A 22,580-nucleotide genomic window follows, 5' to 3' on the forward strand; every position below is an offset into this window, starting at 1 on the left:
CACAAACACCAGGTGCCTTAAAAGCTGACAAAGATACTTTACATTACCACACTAGCATGGTGCACAGCAAAGGGCTGAGTTACATGCCCAACACAGTTCCACTCACACCGATGACAGAAATTATTTAAGGATGATTTCTAAACAAATGAGGATAAGAAAGAACTTGGATTCAAGTAGGGTTTTAAAAGTTAAGTTTTATTTTATCAGGATCTTCATAAACATAAAAAAAAAACCCTTGATTGTATATGATGACATTGTATACATTACTAAGCCAAAGCAAATTGGCTGGTTACAGTTTATTGTCAATAATACTTCTGCATTAGCCAACCATGCCTACATGTGCTTAGCTTTCTACACATGCTTTGTCAACACATGACTAATTGCTGACAAACAGCTATGAAGTAAATACTGGTCTGATGATATACAGGCATCTCACAGTACTTAAAAACACATTTTTTTCTGCCATGAATCTGAAGGAGAGCGGAGAGGGTTCTAAGGGAGGGCTTGGAGGGAGGAAAGGGAAGAAAGAATGAGGTTATCGTATTATACTCAAGTGCCCCCAACTTTTCTTACAAAAGGTGCATTTTAAGTATATATACATAAGTATATATTGCATGCATGCATATGTAAATATAATACATAAATAGGCAGATATAAAAATGAAATGCAAGCACTCAGATTATTACTATGAAACACATAGAAATTTGAGTAATAACTTCTAAGAGATTATATCTTTACTGATACTTAAAAGTACTAAAGTCTTTTCTTCCTAGATTTGGTGAAACATGATGACCTCACAGGCTTCTAACACTAGCATTAGTTAAGCCTGTGAGCTTTATAGGAGAATGACTCCAGCCTTCTTCTGTTCAAGCACGTATAGTAAGCTGGCTTTTACTTAGCAGTCAGAAAACCCAATCACACACAACATGGATTTTAGAAACTATACATGGAAGTGAACATGATAAGGAAATGCTTACCTTGCTCAGTTTTTCTATCTGTTTTTCTAGCTCCTCAACACTTGCTGTTTGGTCACCTTCATCCTAAACATAACAAACATAACAGGATTATTTACCTGCTTGAAGTCTGATTACTTAATATCATGATGCATCACACACACGCACACACACCAAAGTAGTAAGAGAGGCACAAGGTCTCCAAGGGTCTCTTTTTTTTTTTCTTTTTCTTTCTTTCTTTTCTTTTTTTTTGATGGGGAGGGCTCTTCTTAGGATATTCTTCTTTGGTTTTCTGTTTGCCATGCTGAGGGTTGAATCCAGGGCTTTACACATGCTACGTAAGCGTTTTAACATTGAGCCAAACCCTCAGGCCCAGCCCTTTCTTAAGGATCCAGTTGAGGGCCTTGTGCAGGACACATGAGCATTCAGCCATTCACTTCCACCCTTAGCCCATCAATTAAGTTTTGATATTCCCTCTGGTAAGGTTTCTGATATTACCTTCAATAAGAAGCATTTCCCCCACCCCCAAAAGTCACACCCACTCATTCGTATACATCAGAAAAGAGACTATACCTTTATCATCGTCTATTGTTTATGCACTTCTTATCAAAGTCCGAGGACAGAGTTATTCTGGTCGTTATGTATACCATTTGAGCTAAAAGTAACATGAATTCTAACTGTGCCCAGAGAAAAGACAAGAGGCTCCAGACCCTTAAATCCTGACTCTCAAATAGACACTTAAATATTGATGTAAGGTGATCTTTTGACAAGCAGGACAAACATTTGAGAATTTACAAAAGCAAACAATCCAATCCAATCAATTGATAACCGGAACAAGGTAACTAAGTAGTAATGTGTCAGCCAAATGTAACCCCTCCACTTGTTTTGTGGTGTTGGATTGTCCCCGGGCCTGGAGAAAGCAAGAAAAGCGTCCTACAATCGCAGTACATCCTCAGCTACAGACTGTAATTTTTAAGACTTCTCTCAGGATAAGAGAGGAATGACAGTATACAAAGTCTAAGTTATGGGGGTTTTGGTCAATCACAAGACAGAAAGGTGGCAAGAGAAAGAGCATGCGTCATTATTACATCGTTATCAGAACGGGAGACAGAGGCTGCCCGTGCCATGGTTCTCCACTGTGTGTGTGTGCGCCCTCACCTGTGCTTAGTGCAACACAGCCTCAGCTACAGCAGCACCCGGGGAGGGAGGGCACAGCTCAGCTACGCCTCATCCAAGAAGGGTCATGCAGGAGTAAGAATGGGGACAAAGGAGAACGGACAAAGGGTATGAGGGCAGCATCTTCTAATTGAAGGAATCACATGATCCGTAATGAAAAAACTCCCTGTAAGTAACCCTTCTGTATAATTATTGTTCTGAAATACTAACCGGAACTTAAGCAAGAAGCCACGCTTAGTCTTAGATATCATCACTGCTGTATTACCTAGTCACCATTTAACGCATGCCTCGGGTCTTTAAGACTCCCTCAATCATTTCAAGGGGGGATAAAAGCTGTTTCTTGAAAAGATTGTTTAATATGCATATATGCATATAACAACAATCAATAAAAAAAGAGGCCAAAATGTGAGGGGGGTATATGGGAGGATTATGAAGGAGGAAAGGGGATAAAAGATGATATGATATCAAAATATAATAATAGTTAAAATGGCAAATTTAGCAAAAAAAAAAAAAAAAAAAGCAAACTGTTTGAGACAAGGCTTTAAACTGTAGGGACACATTAGGAGCAACATTCTGTTAGTGATGTCATCATTTGAGTATCACAGAGAACACTGACACAAAACAAGATGCCAGCAAAGCCATTGGGAGCTACAAGCCCAGGGAACAACTGCTGGTGGAGTAAAAGGTCTGCACCCACAAGGGAACCCAACTTTCCACGTCAGCCATGCCACTGACGGCCTCCTTAATTACCACAAATCACTTTAAAAGACAAATACAACATTACTTCAGGCTGGGAGCACAGCACGGACAAGCCGTGTGGCTGGGTGGGTGGGTGGCTGGGTGGGTGGGTTGGAAGAAAAGGAAGGAGGAGCAAGCAATTTTCTTCAGATGAAGAAATCGGACAAGTAAATGTCACAAACTGAATTCAAATTATAGCCCCATGGCCTTCAATTTCGTCCTGATTGTTGGCCGGTTACACAGCTCTTGGTAAATCTTACACGTGAACCTGAGCTCGATTACCTCATCTTCACAGATATCGGTCTTCTTTCCTTTTTTGTCATCTTTATCTTCTTCATCTTCATCATCCTCATCAGCTTGGTCATCACTGTCGTCGTCGTCGTCGTCATCATAATCGCTGTCTCCTCCCTTCCTTCTCCGCTTGCGTCCTGGAGTGGGGGTGCCCAAGGGATGCTGCTCTTCTCCGAGATCGATGCCCCCGGAAGCGTCTCTCTTGCCTGTTTTCTTAGCATGAATTATCCTAAGCCTTTAAACATTGCAAAAAAGACATAGAATAAAGGCCCCCGTCATCATTAAGATCGTACTTTCTATGAGCACTGTGCCAGGCTTTGTTTCCCCTTAGGTATCGACCACCACTAAGCAACATGGCCCCATCCATCCATTTGGCGTCTGAAGCTCACTGAGTCTTTTTTAGTAACTTGTGATCCTCCAGCTCTGCCTCCTAGCTGCTGGGATTACAGGTGTGCACCACCGCATCCACATCATAATGAGAGTCTTAAAGAGGAAAATCATGTATGTGGGTGCTAAGCAATGTTTCAATGTCAATCAAAATATCAACTAAGAAAATTTAAGACATGTTTTCACAACTTACAGAAAATATAACATTCTATGAATTATCTTTTGGTAATTAGAACATATCAGACAAAAAGGAAAAGAAAACTATGAAAGCTGAGCTAAATAATTCCAACAATGATCAAATGATAGTTCCTGATGAATATTCTGAGTGCCTGACAGAATTTCAATTAAGCTACTCCAAAGAAACTAATCTTACATTTTTTGAAAATTAAATTTATTCATTTTTACTTCATGGGTTTTACTTTCATCTATGTATGTATACCACATGAATGTTGTGTGTTCACAGAGGTGAGAAGAGGACATCAGGTCCCCTGAAACGGGACTTACAAATGGTTGTAAAACACTAAGTAGGTGCTGGGTGGGAACTGAACGCAGGTCCTCGGCAAGAGCAATGAGCATTCCCAACCACTGTACCAGCGCTCCAGGCCGGAAACTGTTGTTCTATTAGTTTGTTTTACTATGTAACTACGTTGGTCTTAAACTCTAGGTCACCCGGCCTCAACTTCCCAAATGCTGGAATTCCATGTGTCCTCATATGCTTGGAGAACTATACCTTTTTACAGAGCAGCTAACAATATGTTATTTACTTCTTGGGTGGAAGATAATTAAATTTTAATTTAAGTAATTTTTGTTAGATGTTGTAGAAGCAGATTTTAGTTTTTAAAAAGTCATTAAGAGAAAGAATAGTCTCAAATAGATATTAGTTAAGACAAAAGCAATCTGGTCGCAACAATATCAGAAACATGGTCACTTGACTTCAGAGAGAGAAAAAAAAAAGAGGAAATGCCTCTTTTATGTTTGAAGCATGAAATCAAGGAATCTAATTCTTTGGCAGGGGGGGATGCTCTGCTATAGACTCTGACCCAAAATTTTATTAATTTTAGATTCCATCATTAATTTCAGAGTCAGAAGTGATCTTTCCTGTAGAAAAAGCAAAGTTTAAATTGCATCTTCCCAGCCACATGGAGACTCGCACTGAAAGGAAGACAGCAGTTAGCTATAATACAACAAGACTTACTTGCGGAGTTTGCCTTCCACTACCCATTTATCTCTCCTCAAGTTTGACATGTACTCAATGTTCTTGTCAATCTCACTGCAAATACAAAGACATGTGAAGATAGAATCCATCTGTACATCGTCATACATTTTAGTAAAACAAAATGATACAAACAACCTCATTTCACGTCTACATGGCTTCACACACACATGGACATTTACTATAAGAAGCAAGCATTTCTTCACTGACACAAGATTACTATTAGGAAGTTTGCTTTGGTTCCTACTTTAAATCATGAAAGCTTTAATACTCTTTCACAATTGCTTATAAAAATAGCATTCTGATGTGGTTGGCATATTTAGGAGGGATCATATCCAAATTTAACTGGGAAATCAGGACACAGATAGGTATTTACGTATGTGTAAGTATGTACTCATGTACAGTGCTTGTGCTGTGCTGTGCTGTGCATGTGCATGTGTAGATGTCCAAATGGAAACTAAAAAGATGGTTTTTGCTGGTGGTAACAGAACAGTGGTGCTGTTATTCTTCTGAAACAGAAAGCATTCGTGTTCTTTGTATATTGAGTTTACATGTGTATACATATATTTTAAAGAGCCACTCAGCATTAGTATTTGTTATCATTTTATGCATAATGAAATAATTCCCTCAAAGTTTAAGTATTATTTCATTCTTGGAGATATTCCTAAAAGATACAGAAATAAACAGTAACAATCATACCCATACATAGCTAAGATATACACAGAATTTACAGAAGATTTAATATGTTTGCACAAGGTAGAAATAAATGGCACAGAATAGTCACAAATCCTTTTTCTCTAAAAAGACAAAACAGTAAAAGTAACATAGTGAAGGTTTTTAGATGATAAGAACAGGTCCAGGTGAACAGGTGACCTTGAAATGCCAGAACTCTGGCTAACTCTGTGTCAGAGCGCCAGAAGGACGGGGGATCTTAAGTGAGATTAAATACTTTTGGGGAAAAAAAGTATAAACTGATTCACTGACAAACTAGTTATCTCAGGCTGTAGCAGCATACAACCAAGTTAAGTGGCTAGATCATTCTCCAAGTTTACAACGAAAATCGGGTCCTTGAAGACAGGTTCTGGATTGCTATAATTGTTCTGAATTCCAGAACTGCAGCAAACAATAAAAATAAATAAACAAAAGGTTTCTGCTATATGAAGAATTAGCAAAATTATTAAACAACACAGGTAACAAAGATTGCAGATTGTACATATGCAGAATGAAAGTTATTTTCAATAGAATGTATAGAAATAAACTGAAATAGTATTGGTGGCCATCTCTCTAATAGACTTTTTAATTTTTATTTTCTTCTTGGTGCTAGTCTGTTACTTCCGATTTTTCTAATAAGCAATTTGCACTTGCCTGTGATTGGACACACTCAGAACAGGGAGACCTGACCTACCTCACCACACTCTTGCTGCACGCCAGCTCGTTGATGAGGAAGGCCAGCACGGAGGCTTTCTGTGCTGGGGTGTGGGCCTGAAAGGCTTTCGTCTTCAGGCTCTCGGTCAGCTCAGTGTGTCCACAGTGGGCTTCCATGAAAATCTGCAAAACCTCGGACACATTGTCTCGATTCACACCAACATTCAGCAAATGTTCTCCGAGAGCTGTTTTGGCCTATAAAATTTGGCATTTTTATCAGTGTTTATCATACTGTTAGTAATAATGATAAAATATTAGTTATATGCTCTAGATATTACTAATAAGGACTTCACTTATCACAGATTTGGAGTGGAGATAAATCAAACAAAATGATAGACAAATATTCAAGTTTTCATCCTATTCTATCTCCTTGTTAAATCCTCACTGAGTTAGGGTATGGAGAAGACCCTGAAAACTGGCAGAAAACAGAAGATTTAAGCAGTCACTCAAGTATTCTCTGTCTCCAAAGACATTTTGTAACGAGTGGCAGAGTAAGGACGATCAAAGACTGTGACTATTTTCTCCCTTTACATTTTACAGGTGAGGTCAGCAAGTAGAGAAAAAAAACACAGCATCTGGAAGCCTATCTCTCTATAGCCACCGCGACTGTTCATCTGAGTAGGAGGACAGACAATGCGAATGACCAGAGCACCCAGTGACCAACACAGAGTCAGCAGTGACCTACACGCGAGTCATCAGCAACTGACAAAAGAGACCTTCAGAATCACCATGCAAGGCCCAAGTCCTTTAAGAATTAAGAACTGTTTTGACAATGGAGTATTTCCTTGAGTAGACTTGGACTTTAGCTGCAGCTAGAGCAATAGAGAGTAACTCAGACTGGTACATACTTTTCAGGTCTACCAAGACTCTTCTACATTTATCAATAATAACAATAGTAACCTAGTATAAGTCTAAATTAACTCTAACTAACAGACATATAGAAACATAAAGACACATCTACAGAGTCTTCTGCTATCATAAAGGTTAATTAGAAATGCACGGAGAGTAGACACTTAAAACAATCGGTTATAATTTTGGTTGTTTTTACCTTGTATCCTGTTATTAGACCTGGATCACATACAGCAGCTGAGAGGAGCCTCACAAGCAAGTCTTGCACTTCACCCATGCTGTCCCCTATATTTAGCAATCCCTCTTGAAGAACACTGAGGTTTGGAACATCAATATTCACATCAAAGCCCAAAACTTTACCAAAGTTTCGTAAGAACTGCACCACCATGAGACAGTCTGAAAATGTGGTTCCAGAGAGGACAAGTCCCGGGATGCGAGGCCACTCTGGCAAGGGCTGCAAGCAAAATTAAAGCAGGATTTTACTTATGTATACAGTGATATGTATGTATTCGTGTGTATGTACACAGGCTGACCTGAGTGCCTCCCTCAGTTACTCTCTACCTTATTAAGTATTTGTTTACTGTTCTATGTGTTTGTGTTGTATGTGTGCGGGTATGGACACGCAACAGACTGTGGAGGGCAGGGAGCAACTTGCAGGAGTAGGTTCTCCTCTTCCATCATACGTGTTCTAGAGGATCAAATAGAATCTGTCAGGCTTGAAAGCACTTTACCCGTTGAGCAATCCCACCAGCCGTTCTTCTCCATGTATGTAAGTACTTCACTTTTTAAAATGGAGTCTTTACTGAAGCCAGGGCTCATCAATTTGGCCTAACTGCTTGACCAGGTAATTTCTTCCCCTTTTGTTCTGGGTTTAACTAAAAATACCTTTGATAATTCACATGACTTAAGTGAAAATAAAAGATGCAGGAAAATAGAGCCCATATAGAATTTAAAAAGCCTGCTCACTGTAAGCTTATTAAATGTGTTAACTGACTTACAGGGAAAACCCCCATGCTGCTCTAGAAACTGTAAACATTCAAACAAATGAAACGTAAGTTTACATTAATTTTTATTTTTAAAGCAGTTATGCTAAGTAAACTGAATGTTAATATAATGGAACAGCTATGGAGGCACTAAATGTTTGCATTAAGCATGTTACCAAAAGGGACTGGACAAATGAGGATGATAAAATGTAAGAGAGATGGGTATGGCAGAACCATACATACAGCTGTCATAGACCAGGCACAGTGATGTGTTATGGGCAGCTGGAGAAACTATATGCATTATTGATAGAATCTGTGACAAGCATTATGTTCTTAGCTATATGTAAAATTAAGCTTATTTCTCCAAAACAGAACATGCCATGCTGGCTCCAAGGTTATTCAGATCTTTCTGCTCTAATGCACTGTGGCAGGACAGTTTCCTAAATTTCAAGATGATAAGGAACAAGGCCTCTAACGACACACAAACTGGCCTTCATACACAGCTGCATGTCAGCTCTGTGATCAAGGCCAAGCTTCTTCCATCTCAGCTTTTCATCAATAACTGGAGACAAATAAGAGCAAGCTCCATGGGACTCTACTGAGGGCTAGATAGAAAATGGAAGTCAAGGGGCGGGCATGGTGGCACACGCCTTTAATCCCAGCACTCGGGAGGCAGAGGCATACAGAGCAAGTCCAGGACAGCCAAGGCTACATAGAGAAACCCTGTCTCGAAAAAGAAAGAAAGAAAGAAAGAAAGAAAGAAAGAAAGAAAGAAAGAAAGAGAAAGGGAAAGGAAAGGAAAGGAAAGGAAAGGAAAGGAAAGGAAAAGACATAGGTGCTCAACACGATGTCAGGAATGTAGGAAAGGCGTCCAGTGGACGTTGGCCAGCAGCTGACTTAGGAGAACTTACTGGAGACCTCACAGACAAACCACTTTACTTGTGGGAAGAGCTGTCAAGCCTTTCTGTGCCTCAGTGACTGGCCAGGCCAGTCGAAGACAGCCAAGGAAATCCATCTGTTTCTCTGACTTTTCCATATAGGCTGCCCAAGTGTATCTACAAAAACTGAAAGGGTCACAGTGACACAATGGCCACCAAGGGGATAGCTGACAGCCCAGGCAAAAGTAACCAAGGCTTGGACACTCATGGTAATTCTGGAAAAGGAATCTGGTAAGAGAACCGGAGCAGTTAATTTGTTGGTGAGATGGCTCGCGCGGCACGCATCACCTTTTGATCTGCTAAGCACATGTCTTCCTTAGGTTTCTTTAGTTCCTTCGCCATTTCTAGCTCCAGCCGCCGCTGCTCTAGTTTGCGCTCCTTGTTCAATCTTTTCTCATCCCGTTTCTCTTGTTTCAACCGTTCTTTTTCCTTAAAGAGAAAAATCATGCACATGAAGACTTAAGTCCTTACACTCTAGAGGATGTATTTATTACAAAAGTGATCAAATTAATATTATTTCAATGAACAAAATCACCTTAAGAAGCCTAGGAGTAAGTTTAGAATTACACAGAAACACGACTTACTTTGTTTTTAAGCATTTCAACTTTGGAATTTCGAACGTGTGTGTGTGTGTGTGTGTGTGTGTGTGTGAGTGTGTGTGTGTGTATGTGTGCACACGTGTGTGCACGCACGCGTGCGCACATGCAGTGCTCATTGTGGCCATAAGCTTCAAAGCCCCCAGAGCTGAGTTATGGGCTTTTATGAGCTGCCTTGATGTGGGTGCTGGGAATTGAACCTGGGTCTTCAGCAAGAGCTCTACACATTCTAAACCACTAAGCCATTTCTTCATTACTGTCAGCTACTGGATTTTAAATTAATCTTATGGCTGGTAATCATGTTATATATCTTTAATATACAATCAAACACTTTTAAATGAGGACCATATACACTTAATAGTAGATTAGATGAAGACTCCTATTATTTAAAACTTGTTTGATCCTTTGTCTTTGTACAAAAATATATGTTAATTAAGGCACATGGTCAACGAGGTATCTATAAAGATTAGATAACTGGTATCAACACAGTCATGTGTGGAGCTGTAGGATGTGACAAGGAGTTTACATTAAAAAGTGGACCTGAGGTGTGAACTTGAAGAAGTACCTCTCTCAATTACCTAGTCTCAGAGCACCTGTGATGTAAGAAATACTAGTCATATTTTCCTAATTAAAAACAAAGGACTAAGCCGGGCGTGGTGGTGCACATCTTTAATTCCAGCACTTGGGAGGCAAAGGCAGGGCGATCCCTGTGAGTTCGAGGCTAGCCAGGTCTACAAAGTGAGTCTAGAACAGCCAAGGCTACACAGAGAAACCCTGTCTTGAAAACAAAAAACAAAACAAAACAAAACGAAAAGTCTATAATATAGACCAGATTATGAAATTCACACTAATATTTTTTTTAAATGGAGATACCCAGGAAGTCAGAAAATTTTGTGAGCCCTTTTTCTTTTTTTCTTTTTTTAAATATTTATTTATTATGTATACAGTGTTTTGCCTGCATGTACACCTGCAGACCAGAAGATCTCATTTAGGTGGTTGTGATCCACCATGTGGTTGCTGGGAATTGAACTCAGGACCTTTGGAAGAGCAGCCAGTGCTCTTAACTTCACAGCCATCATTCCAGCCCAAAGATGTTTTCCTGTGTTTCTTTTTTAAAATTTTATTTATTATGTATACAATATCCTGCCTGCGTGTATGCTTGCCCACCAGAAGAAGGCACCAGATCTCATCATTATAAATGGTTATGAGCCACCATGTGGTTTGGGAACTGGACTCAGGATCTCTTGAAGAGCAGCCAGTGCTCTTAACCTCTGAGCCATCTCTCCAGCCTCTATGAGACCTTTTTCACTGAGAACAAGAATCTATTCTTACTTATAATGAAAACATGGAGCCTTAGTATGAGTTGTGTTGTGTATGACATGCAAAGTCTGTGGTTTGGTTGTAACGCCCAGATCATCAGTTTCCAGAGTCCCCTCGGCCATCAAAAATGGTTAGAATCCAAATCATAATCTAGGTTCCAGCCTCCTATTCTTGTGACATCCCAGTTACACCATGTAATATATCTGTGAGAAGACAGTACTGTCAGCTACAAGTTACTGCCTGGGTCGATGATGGTGTTGAGGGAAGGGCAGTGTTGAAGACAATAATGATGAAATTACAAACTCAGTCATTGCCTGTCTGCCCCCTAGTCCTGTAGGATCCAACACTACTGTTGTGTATGTCATGTCTGTGTCTGAAATGGTCAGCTCTTCCTCTGCTACGCAGACTTCCCACTACTTCAGATGGGTCACCACAGACCTTCCCAAGGGTCCCGCTATCTTACAGTACATGCCCCAAGGGGCAAAGAGCAAACTTCTAGAGGACCTGTCCCTTAATTACCTCTCCATTTTCAGGAGGATAAGGCACCTAATAGATCAAGAAAGTGTTTCTGATTCTTCTATCTGACTCTCAATCACTATTGTCCAATTTTCCTTTTTACTATTTCGTTGGCCTAAAGACTGTTATTAGTTCCTACTTTAAGGTATCACGTGATTCTAATGCGCAAGGTGTGACATAACACCTAGGATTACTTATAAGCACATGATTGATTTGCTACATGGTTAACTCTTCAAAAGCTTCTGTTTCTTTCTCCTGTTGCTAATACTCCCTTGTTTATAGGGATAGGTAACGAAAGCAGAAGTGTTTCATACTGTATTCCTTACACTGAGATAGAAATACTTATAAATTCTATAATATATTAATGGCTGATTAAAAAATAGTGAACAAAATAATGTGTATTAATCAGTTTTTTTAATTAACCACTTATTTATATAAAGATGAAAACATAGAAAGGAGATTTCTAAACCAATAGTATAGTAAGTTGGGTTTTGTTTTTGTAAGACCAGTATACTGTACTCAAAGAACCACAAACACTCTGTGTACAGCTCCATTAGACAGAAGGCCCTACATCCTGTCTGAGCATCATGCTTAATGCTAGATATCAACAACAGAAACAGCAGGAATTAGAGAAACTCAAGAAAACTGAACAACTCATTTGAGTTAAAAATGAGTCAAGACAGAGATCAAGAAGGAAATTAAAAACTTATTAGAATGTAATGAAAATAGAAACACATTTCCAACGTATGAGATATAGTGAAGGCAGTTCTGAAAGGTAAAAATGGAGAGCTCTCATATTAATAACTTTTGGGGTTTTTGTTTTCGAGACAGGGTTTCTCTGTGTAACAGTTATATTAGTAACTTAATGACACACCTGAATGTTCTAGAGAAACAGAAGCAATATTCCAAAAGAGTAAATGGTAAGAAATAATCAAACTTAGGGATGAAATCAATGAAACAGAAACAAACAAAAACAACACAAAGATACAATAAAATGAAAGTTTGTTCTTTGTGAAAAAAGATCAACAATGTTGGCAAATCATTATCTAATAAAAAGATAGAAGATTCAAATTAATAACATTAGAGATGAAAAGGGCAGCATAATAACAGACACTGAGAGAATTCAGAGAATCATAAGAACAATCTGCATCTCACCAAACTGGAAAACCTAAAATGAATAGATGAAGTTCTTGATACATACAACCTACCAAAATTAAACCAAGATTAAATAAGTAATCTAAATATACCATGATTCCTAGTAAAACAGAAGCAGTAATTAAAACTCTCCCAACAATTAAAAGCACAGAGCAAGTACAGAATTCTACCAGACATTCAAAGAAGAACTAAAGTCAATACTCCTGATATTATTCTACAAAGTAGAAATTGAAGAAACATATACTAATATCTGTTTATAAAGTCACTAATACCTTGATACCAAAAGCACACAAAGACCCTACAAAAAGAGAAAATTGTAGGACAATACCTCTTATGAACATATGTATAAAAAATGTCAGCAAAATACTTCAAGCTGAATTCAAGAACACATCAAAACTATTATCCAGCATGATCAAATTGGCCTCATGCCAGAGATGCAGGGAATGGTTCACTATCTACCACATAAACAGACTCAAAGACAAATACTACATAACTATCTCATTAGATTCAGACAGTGTCCTATTACTGAAGACAGTATTAGCTTGTGGTGGGCCCAACTAGAAGCTCACTCCCAGTAACCAGCATTCATCTTGCTAGATAGAAGGTACCTGCACACCGCAGCTACCAAAGGAAAAAATCATCATCAATACCACCCAGCTACAAATGCTGAGACCTTCAGTAGCAACTTGCCTGCAAGACAGACCGGTGCAAAAATGGCACAAATGTTAGGGGAATAACCAATACTTTCTTGAGTGGCTTTAAAGCCCATGATCAGGAATCCATACCTGACACTGCTAAACTGGCGCAAAAATCCTGGGTGTAGGGGAAAAGCTACTACTATTCCTCTAGTAAAGTATCATAGCAAAAAAAAAAAAAAAAAAAGAGACCACAGGATAGGCACGCCTTTAATCCCAGTACTTGGGAGGCAGAGGCAGGTGAATTGCTGTGAGTTCAAGGCCAGCTTGGTCTACAAAGCAAGTCTAGGACAGACAAGGCTACACAGAGAAAACCCTGTCTCAAAAAAAAAAAAAAAAAAAAAAAAGAAAGAAAAAGAAAAAGAAAAAAAACAGTAGAAAGAAAGAAAAAAGAAAAACAAAGAGACCACAACTTAACAATGTTCAGAGGGTAAGAGACTTTAGAGAAGTCAATCCCTAATAGAAGGTTTTCACCAAACCTCTCCCCTTCACGGTCATGGACCTTAAAATATGAAAGAAGCAGCAGAAAGATTATAAAAGCCAGAGGTGATGGATGACTCCAAGGAAATGGGGTCTTCCAGACATGAGCAGGACTGGTGTACATATGAACTCACAGAGATGATGGCAGCAGGCACTGGAAGGCGGAAGTGGACAGAAGTCCCACCCCTAACCAAGAAGCTATTTGCAAATGATACCTATTGGGAAAAGGAAAATTCACCTTCTTCAGTGGAATGTCACTGGGCGAATACTCAAGAGTAGTTGACCAGTACAAAATGAACGCTCTGCTTGGAGAGCTTTTCATCTCAATTTCTGGCAGTTTCTTTTTGTCTTACTGGCATTTTGTTTGTTTAATTTGGGGGCAGGGAAGGAGAGAGCACATGCACAGGTAAGTGATGTTAAGTTGGGTGGGTAAGAAGGATCAGGGATGAGTTTAAGGAGGGAAAAACATGATCAAATGCATTCCATGAAAAAATTAAAACAAAACTGGGTAGGGCTGGAGAGATGGTTCAGAGATGGCGAGATGGCTGACCTTCCAGAGGACCTGGGTTCAATCCCTAGCACACACGTGGCTTACATGGGAAGAGTTCTGATGGCTGGAGCTTGGGGTTGGTACGATTAGTGGTGGGTCCTGCCTATACATGCTACAACACTAGTTTTGTGACACAATGGTTACAGTAATAAGTGGCTACCGTTATCTAGAGCAACACCATCTAACACACTAAAAAGGATTATTAAAATCCCAGTCAGGTGTGGTTATGAAGCCAGAAATCAAGTCATGACAAACCTGAAGAAAATACAACAGCTACTGCTTCAGGAAAACAACCTTTAATTTCTAAGGTAATATTATTCCAAAAAACCACATACTTACTTCTGCTTTTTTACGAGCTTCCATAGCTTTCATAAGCATCATATGCTGTCGCCTTCGCTCCCGTTCCTGTTGGGCCAGAGAAAGTTAGGAGAACAACTCAATCATAGTTAACAGCTTGTCTTTCAAATGGAAAACAAAACAAAACAAAACAAAAAAAACAACAACAACAAGAACAACAACAACAACAGAAACAAAAACTCAATATAGAGCATGTTTAGCATTTATAGACAAGTCACAGGAAATACTAAATAAGACAAGAATGGCCATTCTGTGCATGTTTTAGTTCAAGTTTAGAAAGCGAATACGAGAGCAATCAACAAATCAGCAAAAAGGTGAAGCAATGAGCATGGACACAGTGTGGACAGAGCATACAGGGTTTACTTATGGTCAGCTGTGATGCTCCTTCCGAAGCTGCCACAACAAAAAGCGTAACGGTTGGCTGGGACAGGTCAGATACCTTACATCTATCTGCTATTAGAAAAGCCACAAGTACCACAGCCAATGTCACTACAGGCTACATTGTTCTTACAATGTAAGGTCAGGTAGAAAGTAATCCATAGTCAGTCGCTTTTACATTGTGGTTTTAGAATTGGTTACATTCATTTCAAGTATAATATCATTTTAAATCCATCCATAAATTAGAAAGATTTTTTTGTAAAAAAAAAAGTGTTTGTACTAATTGAAAGTTAAATTAGTCATGGTTCATACACATAAACCAATGAAATGTGATATTCCTATTTACTGATGCCTGATGCTTGATGCATTGTTTGAAGCACAAAAGCTGAACCATGGGCGAATAAGAGTAATCCAAAATGCCCAGTATGGAAATAAGGTAAGCACTTCCTTAATTTGGTAACTAATTCTAATGTAAATTTTTCATATTATTAATATTTAATCAACATTTTGGATTTACTTTATTTGGTCCCTCAAAGGGATATTTCTAAAAATTGGGCATAAAAATCAGAATATATTTCATATTCTCTTATCCAGAAAATTCAAAATTCCCATTGCGCTTAATGGCAGTTTTGCATTTACAAGGATGGGAGAATATGGGCCATAATCATATCTAAATTTATAACGAATCAACGTTACTTGTGACATCAGTAATGTACATTTTTAGACAGGAATTTTATGCGGTTCAATGAGAAGAATCTTAAAGACGTATCACACTTCTGTATAGACAGACAAGCAGATGTATGCAATGCACTGTGCTGTAAAGCCATGCAGCAGTATGTAATATGACAGCAGCCAGTGCTACACTTTATGCATTGCTATGACAACCATATCACAACCAAATCACAATGCGGTGTTAGATGGACAAAAATAAACATACCCATACCATATCTAGTCTATGCCTCTCCAACTCCTGGCAGAAAGAGTTGGCACAACATTACGAAACAGAAATCACAGAGTCATCAAACCAATTCAACCCCCCAAGGACACCAATACCAAAGCAAGGCAATAAACTGTAAGACCAAGGGGGAATTTAAGCAGGGATTACATCAGTAACTTTAAAGAACGTATTCTGAAGAGTTCCCTCCCCGCCAAATAGCTAAGCAAAATCACAAAGGACTTTCCACAGTGATGTGCTGCACATACAGACCTGGTGCTTCAGAAGAACTGCCTGCTGTCTTCTCAGCTCCTTTTCCTTAAAAATAAGAGACTTTTGAAATATGGTTGTTAGGAGAGATCTAAAATACACTAAGTGATAAAAGTTTCATTTTTTCTGGCAAACTTTTAGCCTTCTAATAGCTTTAACCACAGAAAAAGCTTCCCAGGCTTTTTTAACTTGATGTGGCCTTACCAATTAGGTAGCTAACACAAGCTGTGTAGTAGGATCAGTAGCAAGACGTTCCCTCAACTTAAAATTCAATGATTTATTCAACAATAAACTTCAATGGCAAATTCACTAAACTGAATGACATCGCAATATAAAAACCATATATATTATAACAATTATTCAATAAAGTATGATTCATGTCTTAAAATTAGCATATTAAAGTCATTTCTCATGCTCAATATAAAGTCCCAAATATACTCATATACTCTATGTATACATGGATATACGTGTGCATGCATCTCTCTCTCTCTCTCTCTCTCTCTCTCTCTCTCTCTCTCTCTCTCTCTGTGTGTGTGTGTGTGTGTGTATGTGTGTGTGTGTGTGTATGTGTATTCACCAGCAATTCACAATACCATCCCAAGGGGAGGGGGTGTATGAGGGATACAATGCAAAACAATTATATAAGATTGTTACCTATGGACTATTGTTTAGCAAAGCAATATCTAGATAAAATTCATTTTAAGGGTAAATATAAAGGAGGATAGAAGAATTAAGAATATTCTTTAGCCAGGCACGATGGCGCACTCCTATAATTCCAGGACTTGGGGGAGGCAGAAGCAGGAGGATCTCTGTGAGTCTGGTCTACAAAGTGAGTCCAGGACAGCCAAGGCTACCCAGAGAAACCGTGTCTCAACAAAACAAAACAAAGTAAACAAAAATCTAGAAAAACTTTCTTGCGGAGAAGAAAGACTGCAAACTGTAGTTAGGGTAGAGCTTAGAAGGAGAGCTTTACTTAGCTGCTTAAGCTCTGTTTCATCCTGAGCACCATACTGTGGTTTCCCGAAACAAAAACTGAACAAGTGAACAGCTAGGGCCTGCCCTGGCTCTTGTGTGGGCGAGCTGTGCTGGCACCTGGCAGCACCAGCGGGTTCATTCAACTCAGTGGGAGGGAAGAAAGAGCTACACTTCATACCTGCAGATCATAGCCAAAACACCTCCAGAATTTTGTTACAATAATATAATGGGCCTATTTTATTATTATGTAATGACAGCGGACAGTTTTATTTGGTAGGGCCTTTCTCTGGCCCTGTCCTTAACTTCTCAGCCTCCTGAGCCTTCTGGCTGACAGCAGGACAGTCTGCATCACAATGCCTAGAGGATGCTTTCTATTTTTAACAAAACACTGGACATCAACGGGAAGTTATGAAGGAACAGTCAGATTTGGGGCACAGTCAGAAGCATAAACATAAATGACACACAAACTAATCTGGGAGATCACTCTCATCAAGCAGAACTTAAATCCAGATGCCATGCAGCAGTTCGCATTTCTGAGTATGTCTTCCATTTACAAATATCAAAACGTCACATAAAACCTACATTAAGAAATAAAAACATACGAAAATATGCATACAAATGAAAGCACACATTTACACACATTTTTCAATATGAGTTTTGAGAAAAACCTGTTTTTTTCCATGATTGCTGTTATGCAAATGAAGTTTTTATTTCTGGAAATAAAAACTCTTGGTTCTCAGCTAAACTAACCTTTGTTCGTTTCTCGGCCTCCAATAATTTGGCATTTGCCGCTTCTTCCTTCTTTTTCTTTTTAGCCTGTGCATGCAAAACAGGTCTCGAGTCATGCAACAGCACTGCTAAGACTTACAGATAACCTCAGACTTGCAGCTACATGCCTCACAAGGTACAAAACAGTCATGTAACACATATGCAGACAATTACAAATATCCCAGCCACACATCACATTGTCTCCAATCTACAGATTAACACTAAAATATATAAGCACCCTTTAAAAAAAAATCACAAGATGACTATTTTTATTCTATAAACTGTAAACACCTGAAACAACAATCTATTATCTTGACATTTAAGAACAGTGATTGTCATTTACTGCATTGTGGAGGCTGCAAAATTATTTTTGGGAAAAAAATTTATAAAGAATTGATATTAATCGGTAAACAGAACTTCAAATATAAATCTGTAACACACTTAAAACACACATCTAGTTTTTTAAATTTCCTTTAACTCCTGATAGTTTGGATAAGGAAATGCACTACTTGGCTGTAAACATTGAGATGCTGTAGATGTGATGTCACTCCCGCTGTCCGCAGGGCCTTCACTCAGCATCTGCTGTCCATGAGGACACAGCCTGCACTTTGACATCAGCATCTGCCATCAGCACCTGAGGCAGCCGACAGTCTAGGAGCCCCTATCTATCTGCTAGTTAGTGTTTATTTGTCTTAAAAAAGAAATGTTTTTAATTTGAGAGTTGGAAAATTAACTTAAACTAACAGAAAGAAGCTAGGGCTCCGCAGACCTCGGGCAATACAGGATTCCATAAAGCAGCAGTGCGTGAACAGCTGAGGGTAAGGGAATTTCAAATATTAAAACATTGAAAGTTGGGGGCTGGAGGTTAAGAGCACTGACCCGAGTTCAAGTCCCAGCAACCACATGGTGGCTCACAACCATCTATAATGTGATCTGGTGCCCTCTTCTGGCCCGCAGGTGTACATGCAGGCAGACAACTATATACATAATAATAACTAAATAAATCTTTTAAAAAAATATTAAGTTTATTTTCACTACATTTGAAGGAAATAATTTTGGATTTAGGACACAAAACATAATTTGCCTTTTTCTTGATAAAGGGGTAACCGCTTTGATGATGAGGTAACTGTTTCTAGGCACTGGTTGTTATCTCACGATTTGACAGAGCGACACTTTAGGCAACAGGGTGTTGAAAACTGCTATATTCCAGTAAACAGTTTCAGACTCTTGCTGGACCCCCGTGTCCACATTTCCTCTGTCTCCTCTCGCTGATTTCTAGTTTTTATGCATTTATGCAGAGGAGGAAGGTGCCCTAGGAATCCTGATACTGTTATAATTTCTTGCACTTAAAAGTTTGCTTTATAAACATTTGTTTCTACATGGAAAGCAAATGCCCTAAGGGCTTTGCAGAGGCTGAAGTCTGCTCAAGTCGTCTTCTTTCCTGTTCGGCTGTTTTACTTCCTAGCACTTAAACCACTACTTGCTAAAAAGGCCCAGAGACTGTCTCAATCTACAACTTTCTGAAGAGCCTTTCTAGTGGATGTATTCCTTTGAATAGGGAAAGCCTGGGCATTTGAAACATTCTAGGACTTTATGAGCATGTATCTTAACTATGTTAAATTAAGAATTCTACCTCAAGAATTTGCTGAGCTCGGAGTTCTTTTTCCATTCTGATTTGCTGTATTCTCTTAATTTTTTCCTGTAGGAAAAATTATGAAAATTTGAAATAAAATAAATATCAAAGTAACAATATTTTTACTATTTTAACTGGAGTCAGATAACTTAAGACATGACTAGTAAATTATTAAATGCTACCCCTACTGGCTCCAAAATTCAGTAATTTGTAAGGTGATTGTATTTGCATGTCTTAAACTCACACATATAAGCTTAGAAATTTTCTCATAATTGTAAACTATTAGTGTTAGATGACTATACCGAAGAGAAAACAAAGCTGATTAAACTTATATATCCAGACAGTATGTACAAGTAATTGCAATTACAAATAAAACAGAAATATACAGAAAATAATACAAAAATACATAAAGAAATACACAGAGGTGCTGATTACTACTACTTCCTAAGTGAACTTGAACAAATAAAATAATTTACATGCGTACCTTTGTCAGCTTGTCATAAATTTAAGGAATGCTTTAAAATCATTACTGTGTGGCTATTACACAACTATACAGTCATTAATAAAAATAATTGTCAATTCTAAAATTCCTTTTACACGTTGACAGCATGATACGAGCAATGTTTTCAACCCATCTATAAATGATATAACATGATTTTATAATGAATTCATCGACATTTATAATCCAGGAATTTACTTACACGAGATAGCTGGTATATAAATATATAAAATTGTTACAGTTTATAATTTAATGTTCATTTAAATTTTAGTAAGAATTCACATTTTGATTTTTAAAAAACACCCTCATGTCTGGGCAATGGTATGCACACCTTTAATCACAGTACTCTGGAGGCAGAGGCAGGCGATCTCTTTGAGTTCGAGGCCAGCCTGGTCTACAGAGTGAGTCCCGGATACAGAGAAACTGTCTTGAAAAACCAAAAAGGGGGAGGGGGGAACCTTCATATGTTATAATCACATTTAGAAATTTTATTTTATAATGCTCTTTATGAATGTTTCAAGTTGGCATGGACAGAAATAAATACCTAACAACAACCAAAACCCTGACATTTCCTACTTCAAATTAGATTTGCGCGAGAATTTCTCTATCAGACACACTTTATCCGTGTCAAGCACTGCTGTGTTGCTCTCAGTCCCCAGATGTGCTGCTTGAAGCTGTACTTCACTGTAAATTTCCCTTCATTCTGTAGGTGTATAATATGATCCTGGGATCTGAGGAATCAAAGATCTAACTCAGAGGACTAATCCACTCCATGATTATGTTACTGGTGATCCTTTCTTGGTACAGAACACTAGCTACAGCTTAGCAGAAAAGAAATTCCCAAGCATGTATTTTTGTGTTATTTCTAAGTAATATTCTGCAGGATCATTATTTAAATTATCTACTTGTGTTAGAAGTTGACATCTGAGGAAACATTCTTTGGAGACAGGGTTTCTCTATGTAGCCCTGGCTGTCCTAGAACTCACTGTGTAGACCAGGCTGGCCTCGAACTTGAGATTTCCCTGCCTCTGCCTCAAGTGCTGGGATTAAATGCATGTGCCACTATCCCCAGGCATGGAGGAAATGTATTCTTGGGGAAGTTTTTATGTTCTAGTCAATCATAGATTCTTACAGAAGTATGCCCTTAAATCAGAAAAGCATTGCACCATTCTTTCATGTGCCGATATAAGTAGAGACTCTTAGAATAATCTGGGCTAAGAATATTCAGTTTAAAACGTTATCATATATATATATATGATATTTGGAGACAGATGTAGACTAACACCATCTATAAGTCTTATAAGCCTCTTATGACAGCATGCACCCATGTATTGAGATGGCTACTCCATATACAATATCTTGTTTATCAAAGAGTCTTAGCAATTGAAGCTAGAATCTTTTTAAAGTGAGAATTCTGAGAGCTACATAGCAACTGTTTCGCTATAATGCTAACGATTAGTCCACATAGTCAGATTCTACCCACGTCCCAGTGATTGGGCTCACCCTCCTTCATCGTGATGCTCCCACAATCTTGGAAAGAAGGCTTTAAGGACTCTTTGATGGGGGACACATACTCCCAAAGTGGTCAAGTGCTTATGCAGCGTGCACAAAGCCCTGGCTTCAATATCCAACACTGGCAGGGACAGAGTGGGGGTGGGGGTTTGCAAAAGGCAGTCTTCCATACTTAGCACAGTCAGGGCGGTGATGACCTCACCGGAGCTGTGGCTCCATGTCCTGTGCCTACACAAGACCGCACTGGTCAGCAGTGAGTCAGGGCAGGGAGCACAGGGCCCTTCCTGTCCCTGCTGGACTACTGGCTACTGGTGGATTATAGGAACGAGAAAGTCATTGTCATCAGCTGGGTAACCACCGAGGAATCCGATAGTTTTCAATAGATAGTTCCAAACCCATAGTCACACAGATGGCCCTGGTTAAGCTCAGGGAATGCAAGACAAAAAACACAAATAAAAACAAAAGGCAAGAATGTGGGAAATGACCTGTAGGGAAGAAACGTGGGGACACAGGGGAGGGGGGGGTTAGAGAGGGTGAGGGGTTACTATAGGAAAAACGCATGTATGAAATGGCCAAGAAAAAAATTTTCAATGAGAATTACATATTTTAAAAAACAGTAAGAGAAAATGTCCTGGTGATGTTTTTGTTTTTGTCAGTCCTTGTGTCAAAAATATCCAAAGAATGAGAAGAACAAGATTCTATTTTATTTTAGATTAGTACTTCAGGGCCACATGGCACACATCCATAAGCTCAGCTACTCTGGTGACGTGCAGGAGACCCTCGAGGCCGAGGCCTCCCTACGCAACCTAGAAACACCCAGACTCCCAAATACATTAAGATAAGAGAAAATGGCATGGTCATTATTTAACAACAACAAAAAAATCTGAGTAGGTTAGTCGCATATACGCCTGAATGAATGCTGCTGAAAGCTTAGGGGCCTAATGCTGCTTCATCAGCAATAAAGAATGTGAAGATTCAGGTCGCAGGCA

General features: G+C 38.8%; 1 protein-coding gene across 7 annotated transcripts in view; it reads right to left on the bottom strand.

The window, feature by feature from the left end:
* The window catches only part of BAZ2B (bromodomain adjacent to zinc finger domain 2B), a 223,544-nt gene that overhangs the window by 18,782 nt on the left and 182,182 nt on the right, over positions 1-22,580 (bottom strand). For 4 of the 7 annotated variants that reach the window (XM_084799791.1, XM_084799789.1, XM_084799787.1 and 1 more), the window contains 11 exons: positions 19,581-19,646; positions 17,930-17,995; positions 16,208-16,252; positions 15,944-15,970; positions 14,605-14,670; positions 9,242-9,382; positions 7,232-7,486; positions 6,164-6,378; positions 4,741-4,815; positions 3,150-3,393; positions 978-1,040 (listed from right to left, as the gene is read on the bottom strand). In XM_084799791.1, coding sequence (XP_084655917.1) covers positions 978-1,040; positions 3,150-3,393; positions 4,741-4,815; positions 6,164-6,378; positions 7,232-7,486; positions 9,242-9,382; positions 14,605-14,670; positions 15,944-15,970; positions 16,208-16,252; positions 17,930-17,995; positions 19,581-19,646 — 1,263 coding nt within the window. The remainder of the gene's footprint in view (positions 1-977; positions 1,041-3,149; positions 3,394-4,740; positions 4,816-6,163; positions 6,379-7,231; positions 7,487-9,241; positions 9,383-14,604; positions 14,671-15,943; positions 15,971-16,207; positions 16,253-17,929; positions 17,996-19,580; positions 19,647-22,580) is intronic. The other 3 variants (XM_084799792.1, XM_084799788.1, XM_084799790.1) reach the window with 1 other exon arrangement.

The sequence above is a fragment of the Acomys minous genome (assembly GCF_964271855.1).
Source record: "Acomys minous genome assembly, chromosome: 10".
In the NCBI taxonomy this organism is placed as follows: Eukaryota; Metazoa; Chordata; class Mammalia; order Rodentia; family Muridae; genus Acomys; species Acomys minous.